This window comes from Cyprinodon tularosa, unplaced genomic scaffold (assembly GCF_016077235.1).
Source record: "Cyprinodon tularosa strain WSP-4 unplaced genomic scaffold, ASM1607723v1 ctg71, whole genome shotgun sequence".
NCBI lineage: Eukaryota > Metazoa > Chordata > Actinopteri > Cyprinodontiformes > Cyprinodontidae > Cyprinodon > Cyprinodon tularosa.
The window spans coordinates 4,346,447-4,356,471 of NW_024039463.1; the positions used below are offsets into that span (position 1 = coordinate 4,346,447).

At 43.5% G+C, this 10,025-nt stretch overlaps 1 protein-coding gene across 1 annotated transcript; it reads right to left on the reverse strand.

Annotated features, from left to right (window-relative positions):
- LOC119772429 (circadian-associated transcriptional repressor) lies at positions 1-9,248 on the reverse strand. The gene is made up of 6 exons (XM_038268849.1): positions 9,092-9,248; positions 6,466-6,868; positions 6,134-6,209; positions 5,136-5,214; positions 2,590-2,716; positions 1-1,587 (listed from the first exon to the last, which is right to left on the reverse strand). Exons 2-6 carry the CDS (start codon positions 6,826-6,828, stop codon positions 1,195-1,197), a joined length of 1,038 nt encoding a protein of 345 aa, XP_038124777.1. The 5' UTR covers positions 6,829-6,868; positions 9,092-9,248; the 3' UTR covers positions 1-1,194.
- Positions 9,249-10,025: the final 777 nt, after the last annotated feature.

The following is a 10,025-nucleotide window of genomic DNA, read 5'->3' on the forward strand; positions in this document are numbered from 1 at the left end:
TTTGCATCAAACAAATATAACCACATTTATTTAGAAAGTATAAAATTTCACACTATAAAGGCCACTTTTCAGGGTAAATCTACAACCTTTCGCAGTAAGATTTAAAGACAAATCCCTTGTCCCTCTCAGGTGGTCTACACACGGTCTAGTGTGGCAAAATAAATTGATAGTAGTTGTTCTACTTCACCACACCAAGTAGTTGGCAATAATTTATTCATACAGGAAAATGGCAGAATGACAATTCCTGAATCTGTAGACCCCACAGAGGTGAAGGTAGTCTAAACGCTTCTCTTTTCTAATCAAACGGCTGACAGGCACAGCTTGACTTTGCAGGCACTGTTTGCCTTCTTCTGGGAGACTCAGAAAAACAAATCTGCAGTTGACATTCTTTACAATGGCACCAGTCAGGCCACAAGGGCGTCCCCCATGGAGAGAGAGAGAGAGATAGAGAGAGCATCCTCTGTTTGCACGGCCCTGTTGTCGGAGGGCGTTTGGCTCAACGCAGACCGCATCAGGGGGTCCAGACTCTGAGCAAAGTTGTCACATTCCAACTAACTAACCATGACGTGGTGCTCGATGAGGTAGAACAGTTGTACCAAAAACAAAAAAAGATTTATTGATGAATAGTAGAAATGAGTAACAGTCACATCAATAAACCTAAGAGTGGAGTCATTGGGAGGGAAGGGGAGGAGTTTGGGGGCGTTAACGTCACATTTTAGCCACATTTTTAGTAGACCAACAATATGTAGACCATGTATGGATATCTGAAAAATCCTTTCCTACACGCTAACACTCTTCCCTTCAAGGCAGAACGGCAGATTGATGAAAACCTGTATCGTGCGACCCGGTGGGAAGAGTCCAGTTCTGACAATACTTGCTTCGGTTATCTGCGCGTGGGTCGCCTAACCTTTTAACACTCACACGCAACTCAAGAATCCAAGGAGAAATGTGGATGTGTCAATAAAAAGGGCAAGCGAGGGCGGACCCTCGTCACATCTGAGAAAAACCCCATCGTGTTCGTTGGCGACCCTGGAGAGGAATCTGCGACTTCCCTTTCTTTGAACGCTCCCATCAATCCTGAAGGCTGGAATGAGTGAAGCGAGCTAACTGGCTCTGAGCTGGGTGGGGCAGGATGAGGCTGGGTCGGGCCGCAGTAACAGCTGGATACCCCAGCCCCCCCGCCCCATGTTTGGACTAGGACCAGCTGCTGCCCATCAAACCCCCTGTCCCGCTGCGTGTGATGATGCTGTCTGTGGATTTAAGGAGCCGTTCCAGGCAAGGTGCGTTGATTTTGCCCGGCGGCGGTCCTCTCAGCACAGAGTCCGTCTTAACGTGGCCATCTGTGCTGGAGGAGACGGCACTGTCCTGCGTAAGGTCTTTGTCTCCGGGCAACAGCGCGTGCCTGGGACCAGCCTGGCCCTCCTCAGCCGTGGGGGAGCAGATCGGCGACGTGTGGAGCCACTTCAGGTTGTTGGCGGAGTAGGCTTCAGGTGGAGTCAGGTCCGTGACCCTCAGAGCTTTGGTGGCAGCCGGAGGATCACTGTGAGAGACGGAGCTCCCAGCAGCAGACGGAGCCGATGGCGATACCTATAAGGAGATGGAGAGCGCTAACTCTTTAGCAAAATCAGGAACCACTGAAATTTAAAACCATATCTTTTATTTTCTTGTTTATTCAGTTTGTTTATTACTTCTTAAAACAGGTAATTATGCTTAAACAGTTGAAAGGCTGCTCCTACAAAAAGCTATTAGTCTGAGTACACTGGCCCCCTTAGTTATTGGCACCCGCGCTGATTCTATTAGACTTGTCAATAATTATGAGGATTAAGAAATATCAGCCCTGTTCGAGAAAGCAGTGGGACAGAAGGTTACATGATTGATGTTTCCCCCACTTCTTTTTTATTATAAGTTACAACTGATGGGATGGGGAGCATCTGTAAACATTAACGTTCAAGCCGCGTCACGCTCAATTGGATTCAGGTCTGAACTCGCCTCTGCTTTGATCTACATCTTCTGCTCTATTGTGCCCTACGGGTCGAGGTAAGATGTTCTTCTTGGATTGTCATGTATTTAGCTTCCTGCATCTTTCTGTCAGTTATAACCAAACTAAACCCCACAGCATAATGCTGCCTCCACCATGTTTCCAGGGTCAAGCTCAGTGATACTTTTTTTAATCTACTTCTTGAAAGAAAAACACTGGCAGCCTGTGGGGGTGAAAATGTGACCAAATTTATTCTTTAAAACCTGCGACACAATGCTCTTATTTATGGTTGGACTAGCTTAACATCAGGAAGAAATCCACACCACTTAAATGCGTACGATTCTTCCAGGTATGCTGAGATCTTTCAATACCAGCAAAGGCCACTCCTCCAGTTTTATCTTTGCTCTTGTGTCATTGTTAAAAGCGAACCTGAGACTCGGTAGAAAATAGCTTTAAATCCTTCTTTTCTTGTCACAGGGCTCTGATCAAATAACAATGGGTATTTTTGTCTCCCCCGTGGCAGCCCTGTCAATCTTGGCAGCAGCTCATGTCTTCTTGAGGAGCTCTTACACAACAGGGTTGTTTTTATATTTCAGAAAAAAAAACTTTACCTTAAGCCTTTTGCTGGGCACAAGTCCCTCTGTCTGGGTGGTAGCGTGCTGCTCTTGGAGTTTCACGTGAGGGAACCAGCTCTTTAACATCGCCTCCATTTTCAGGATGATATCAACATATTTCTCCCTGCAAAACAGAAAGGCAAAGAAAGAGAGGTGGATTACAGAGCAGACAAAGAACGGCAATGTTTAGTTTTACTATCGTGCATGAATCTTAATCTGCAAACCATTTCGAGGAACTGTTCTCTCCTGATCAAATGAATCTGGGAAATATGCAGCGAGACAGAGCGCGTGTGTGTGTGTATGTGTGGAAACAGTCTTGAGTACATTTCTCACATGTTTAGAGCTCACACGTGGCCTGACGTGTAATAGCTCTGCTTGTGTCTAAATATAAACACCAAAGCCACACGGTGTCCAACAGCGTCATTGTGGAAATAAACGAGATGATGTCGTGGGAGGAGGAGACGGAAGGAGGAGAGTGAGCTCAGAGGAGCACCGACCAAAGCAGATGGCAGGTAGAGGATTAACAGTCATCATAGGAGCCACATCTTAATGTTATTGTTCTCCTTGTGGAAACATGTAAAATTCATGTGAAAGATTATCTCTTAAACCCCCAAAAAGTTGCTTTGATCCGGAGCTGGAGGGGCCACCAGCTGGTAACATGGAGCAGAGAGCAGGGACAGGAGGGAGGGGCTGGGTCCACCTTCCAGGCGCTGCCCTGGCTGTCTGTGGGATGCAACCACACCCACTCTTTGTCTCCTATATGAAGGCAGCAGCTGGGAGAGGTCTGCGCCGAACTCAGCAGCATACATCTACGCTTCACCATCACGGTGCATTCAGTATTGATCAAACAAATATCCATACGTTTATTTTTACCAATATAACCGAACAAAGCTTGGACTTCATGATATGAAAGGCGATCATATTACAAGGACTCATACTTTCTCCTTTGAAGGGGGGGTGGGGGGTAATATCATACTCCATTACACCGTCTGGCCAGTGGAGAGCTAATCAAGCGGACACAAGCGTCCCTCTCCCACCAAGGAGCATGATACATTTTTAACGAGATGGCCGGCTAAAGTGCGGCTCAGTCGTTTCTGCAGTAAATTTATCCTGAAATGCGTGTGGGGGGAGCGGCGGCCTGCTGTGAGCCATGTGTCACACACATAATGGAGACCACTTAGAAAGCAAACAGTATTTCCGAGCGGCCGGATGTGCTTCGCCTCAGATCCTCAACCAGAAAATATAAGGGAAAAAAAAACACATCTAGCTAAGGCAGCATAATACAAAAAAAAGATGATGATGCAGGAGGGTACATCGAGTTCTTTGGAAAAGTTTTTATAGAACCGAGACATTTTCACATTTGATCATGCCTCAGACACATACTTCATCGTATTACATCAGGGTTACATATGTGACACAAAGCAGCAGGTCTTTTTCATTCCTTTTAAGAATAGCTACCCTTGCCAGGTTTGTTGCATGAACAGCTAAAGGTATCCTATGTTTTGGCTGAACTGTGGATCCATGCAGCTCCTCCAGAGTTTCCACGAGTCTATGATTGATGCTCTTCAAAACTACTTGCTCTGGTGTGTTTGCAGTCATGTAATTTTCTTTGCATCATCATGGATAATATATTGAAATATGCTGGTTACAATCCAAAGATACTGATTTATAACTAAACTCCACTTAAAAAATCTCCAGAACTTTGTCCCTGACCTGCTGTGATCATTGGTCTCTGTGATGCAGCTCTGTGATCAATGTAATTAAAAACACAGCACAATGGAAAACGTTTCAATAATAAGATGACGTAATGCATTTTACTCAATGGTATAGAAGTAAACGAAGTAAAGAAGACTTATTTGTTAAAATAAAAACTCTAATTTTCTTTCAATTTTACAGTTTTCTGTTACACTGTGCTGATCTGGGTTCTAGGGATCTAGAACCTTGATGATCTACATATTTGTTTCTGCTCTCAGTCCAGGTAAGTAAAATCGGTTGAGACTATTTTTAGGGAAGAAAAGTATTTTTACTGATATAAATCTTAGAGAGAAAATTTGTTTTAATCTCTGAATATTTAATTTTTTTTAACGTTTTTAAATCAACAAAACAAAAACACTTTTAAAATGGATGTAGGTTTATTCTATGGAATATTAATATATATGTGAGAATGACTTTAAAAAAAACACCAAGATTCATATCTGGTGAAAAGTGAAAAACACTTTTAGTGTCGTCCTGTTGTGGAAACTCAACATTTTTTCACATATTTGCAATTGTTCTTATAAAAAAATAAACAACTGCTGTTAATTTTTTGTTTAAGCCTCTAAACCGGTTCACTTAAATTATTTAGAAAAGGTCATAAATGTTTCTGGAGCCACAGGTTGCAAAGCTTTGGTCTAAACCACAAAATCAAGATAAAATAGGAGGATGAAATTTCTGATTGCAACGTGATCAAATCTGAAAACAACCAGGGGGTATTCATACAACTAAAAGAAAAAGTATGCTGTGAAGGGGGAAATAAATGTAGACGGTTTTTAGGTCAAACTCACCCCATGAAGGGATTCTGCAGAACACCCATGATCCTTTGAATCCTGTCCATAGCCACACTCTCCTGGAAACTGCTGAGCCCTGGAAAAGAAAGAAAAGCTGCAGCGTGAAGCACGTCAACAGAAGGACCCCAAGTCTGTGCAGCAGATGGGCTCTGGGAAGTGTTTGCATGAGGGAACAGGCTCCCAAGCTTCTGTGAGCAACCAGTGCGGGTCACACAAGGTTGGGTCAGACCAAGATCCCAAACCGAAGCCGTTTCAGAGCCTGTCTGGACACGGCCGTTATCTCCCAAAAGCCACATGTAATGCCGCTCTTACTAAAACACAAACAGCAGCTGCTTCTCTGGTAAAGCGTGGTACAGTATGTTCCCACTCACTCCTGCCAAGTTTGCAGAGAAGTGTAAAGAGAGAGGTTTCCTACTCTCTGTGGGTTAAATAAAATCATTCAGGACTCTCTTTATCTGTTGAAATACTCTGTCCCTAAGTGAGCCTTCACCCAAAACGATCTCTGTTACATAACCCCCAGAGAAGGTACCACCAATTTGAATTGTGGTTAATGGATGGTCCAACAATACCATGTGTCAGACATCACACTCTCAAATCTCAGAGACACTTTTTTTTTTTTTCCACAAAGATCAGCATGTTGTCTGTTCCCTCCATTGTTTTTTCTGGGAAACATGTCGACACACCAACAAACTGCAGTTTCCATACAAACAAACTCTGCTATAATTTACTGCTGGGGGGCCAGAGAACAAAAAAAACAGGTTTCAGATGTACAATGCCTGTCCATTTTTCTCTATTTCAGCTCTAACTGATGATCAATCAGGTCAAAAACTGAAAAATCCCTTTCACTTCTGTAAGATTCTTTAAAAATAAGAACTTCTATCTGTAAACACATCAACAAGCATTGCTATAGAGATAATAAATGGAGATAATCCCTTAATTTTCCTGTATTCAATGTTAACTAAAAGGAGCACAGAGGACAAAATGGAATGACTTACTTTCCTTGTATCTCCCCGAACGAAGGCCGTTCAAGATTGATGACAGAGGGTGGATGTAGCATTGAAGCTCCATGCACTGGAAATGATAGAACATTGATTTCAGCTTTAAAAAAATCAGCTTGAGTAACAGAAGTCAAATATATAACAAGCCTTATTATCAGATGACACAATCTCTGGAGAACAGAGGTGTTAAAGGGGGAGGGTCAGGTTTACAGGAAATGTCAGAAAGAGCTGTATGGGGGTGGGGTAATCAGGGTGATAGGAAATGTCCAAGTTTTTCTGACATTATCAACCACCTCCTGTGAGAACCAAACAGCCACAGAGGTGCTCACCTTTTTGATAAAAACTTGATCTTTCTCCAACATGTTGGATACAGGCTGCCGGTCCTTGCACTGCTCTCCGGAGGGGCTATGGCGTCTCTTCGCCGCCTGAGCGTTCGTGCAATTCACCTTTTCTCCGTACTGCGATTTATACAGTCCATTGTCAGAGTCTCTGTCCGAGCTCACAGCGCTGCGAGGAGAGCTCCTGCTACCGGTGACCTCGCAGCAGTTATCCTCCCTCAGCTCGCCGCTCCTCTCAGGTGGAGACGCTTCTTTCTGGACGTGCTTTGCCGTGCAGTCCAGCTCTGGTTCGCTCTCATTCTCTGTGTCGCTGGCCAGCCAGTCGATGGAGTTGTCCGAATCTGTAGCAGACATCCTCAGCTGCAGGCTCTAACCAGCATTGATCATCACTGACCTGGTGTGAGAGAAAGATTCATCAAGAAAAATGAGCAAGGACAGCCATGGTTGAAAAGGATGGCTAAAATATCAACAAATCAAGGCTGGAGCCAAAATAACTGCAGGAGCGTCCTTGTCTGAGCAACAAGGGCTTGTTGAAATAATAACAGTCATGAAAAGTCGACTAAAAACAGCAACTCTGAGCAAGTAGAGGTGAAAGGGGACAGAAAAACAGATGCTGGCAGTGAGACCACAATGACCTGCTTGTTTTTGCAGATGCAACACCTGAGCTGGTAAACACAGACCAGGCAACATCACAGAGAACTACAAAAACATTCCCAACAAAGGCCTCAGAGCTACACGTGTCCAAACCCTGTAAACCGTGAAACAAGAAGCGTTTGACACACGCCAGGCTGTGCACAGATCTGACGTTGATTCAAGGTATGGGAGAAAATTAAAAACTGTAAAACTTTTTGATTTCCAGGGAGATCCCAGGCATTGAGAACAAGGTACTAAAGTCATTCTGCCATCTTTTGATTTAGACTAACATAAAGATTAAGGGGTTAATGTGAATCTCCCTCTCATACGACACAGATTTTAGTAATACTTCAGCTCTTGAAAACATAAAGCAATTTTATTAAGACTAACCAAAGACCAGGTTTCGCTCTAATTAAGATAAAACTGTATTCAGACAACTGCTGGTTTGTAAAGCAGCAGAATGCAGGCTAGTTACAAGGCAGACAGCCGAGCAACAATACACATTTTAGCCAATTATCAAAATCACCTGCAGCTCTTTTGTTTCAAATAACAGTAATTATATTAGATTCTACCTTTTTATTTTTTTGAGTGCATGTGTGAATACTGTGGTAATTTCACTCAAGGTTATGATAGAATAAAGATCCCTGGATCTACCAGCACCCATATCGGCTCAGACATTGTTGGGTTCCTATAGAGGGGGGCGGAGGTCTGGACTGGAGTCCTGACCTCTTAGAGGGAAACAAAAGACAGAATAAAACATCAGCTTGTTCCCTATTGAAGCCTGTCTTGTAAACAAGAAAACGCTTCTCTTGGATGCTTAATTGCTTGCCAGGGCTTCGGCGTGTTTCCTTGGCGATAAAAGGAAGTGAGAACAGCTCCGATTTTTTTTTTATGTCTGCCATGTCTCGGGTTTCCTATGAAATCTGAGGGTTAGAAGAGGTAATGGCTCACAGGTTCTTTGTTCGAGGAATCTGATCTAATGGTCATAGAGCCAGTGTGGAGCATAGATGGTTCGCTCGTTCAAAGAACCAAACACAAGCCTTAAAATAATGCCTACATTTCCTCCAAAAACTAAAAATATTTTAAAGAAATCGGGGGGGGGGGGGGGGGGGGGGAGATCACGGAAAGCAACCTGCAATCGTGCAGTTTTACAAGGATACAATGAGAACCATAGTAACACAGCAGGCAGTTTGAAACTTTTATCTAATCTGGAGTGCCCACTATCAAAACCTTCTGTTTTGTAACAGGGGATGACAAACAGATTCCTATACTTCCTGTGACAAGAAACCTCATACTGCATAGCTCCACTTTTCTGTTATAAAACAAAATGACATGTACATTCATTACAGCTAAAGAAAAGCCAAACATCATGCTGGTGCCACAACTTGTTCAACCACAGATTTGACATAGTTATGTAACCAAACAACTTGCCAGGTTTTTCACAAAGATCCAGCAGCACAGGACTTTATAAAACACCTCAACACATCCCTACCTACTCTTTCTTTTATTTATCACTAAGAAAATATATAATTTATAAGATATTTAAAATATCAGACAGCCTTAATTATGCACACCTGGCCAGGTAAGGCCCCCAAACGTGAAAGATACCCATCAGTTACCATAATAACCCTTTATTACATAAAGACATCACTGAGATTAGGAGGGAGAGACACTATAATGATTCACAGAGAGGGGGAAAAAAATCAGATAAAGTGAATGAGGACTGTAGAAGACACAATAGACTTCCTCGTCGCTCATAGTAAATTTGGGAGCGCGCCGTTAGGATTACATAATTAGAAAAAGAGAAATCAAATACTGTCCAGTCTCTAAACAATTCAGCCCTAATATATTTAACATTTTATTTTATTATTATTGCAATATTTCTGTGAAATTCCTCCAGATGACTTTTTAAATAGGTAACCTTAACCTTGCACAGATTAAATAATGAAGGTATAATTAGGATGAGGAGCGCAGATCTACCAACCTTCCCGGGATGCGGCGGCCAGTCGTTTCCTCTCCTCCTTTGTTCACTTTATGAATCCGGCCAGGAGCGTCGGGCAGAGAGGAGAAGCAGCTGATGTGCGGGACGTGTGCAGCGTGTGAGCGGTGAGGCAGCAGCCACGGCCAGTAATCAGCCCCGTGTTGCTTCTCCAGAAGCAACGTGTCTGAGCGGGCGGGGCCAGCGCGCTCCTGCGCTGCCATTCGCCGCTCCGCGGGGCCCCGGCCGACGAATCGGCTCGCCGATTCGATGCAGCCGCGAAGCAATAGGAGAGGCCGGTTTACATATGCAAATAGCATGGAAATGACACAAACACGTGGACACGAGGATCGGTTTCCATTTCAACAGCGGGGCGAAAAGTCAAGCCGGGGCTGCCCCCCCCCCCCCCCCCCCCTCACTGCGCACTACACAGGCATTCAGCGTCATGATCATCTGGATGACGACAGAGGCGTAGCCAGAAATTTTTTATAATGTATAGGCCTACTGATGGGTGGCCAAAAGTGGATAGGCACCAGTTCCAACAGGAACAAGCACAACGCCCATATTTCTAAATAAAAACAAACTATAGTTTCCTTCAGCCTTTGCTAACAAATAAATACAGATATTTAAACATCACTCTAGATAAAAGGTATATTGGATAAAATTCTTTCACTTTTGAGTTCTGGAGCGAACATCTTTTCCATCGTCATTACTTATCTACTTTTATCAATATCATTCTGCATTAAATTGACATATACAAGTACTAATATGTACATAAATTCATAATTTAATAGGTTTTTATTAAAATAGGTATTTACCAATGGCGTAACTATCGGTAAGCAGAGACTGCAGTTGCCTAGGGGCCCCTGACCTCTTTGAGGCCCCGTCACTGACAGCTGGCCCCCTACACAATCTACACAATTGTGGACTAGGACGTCTC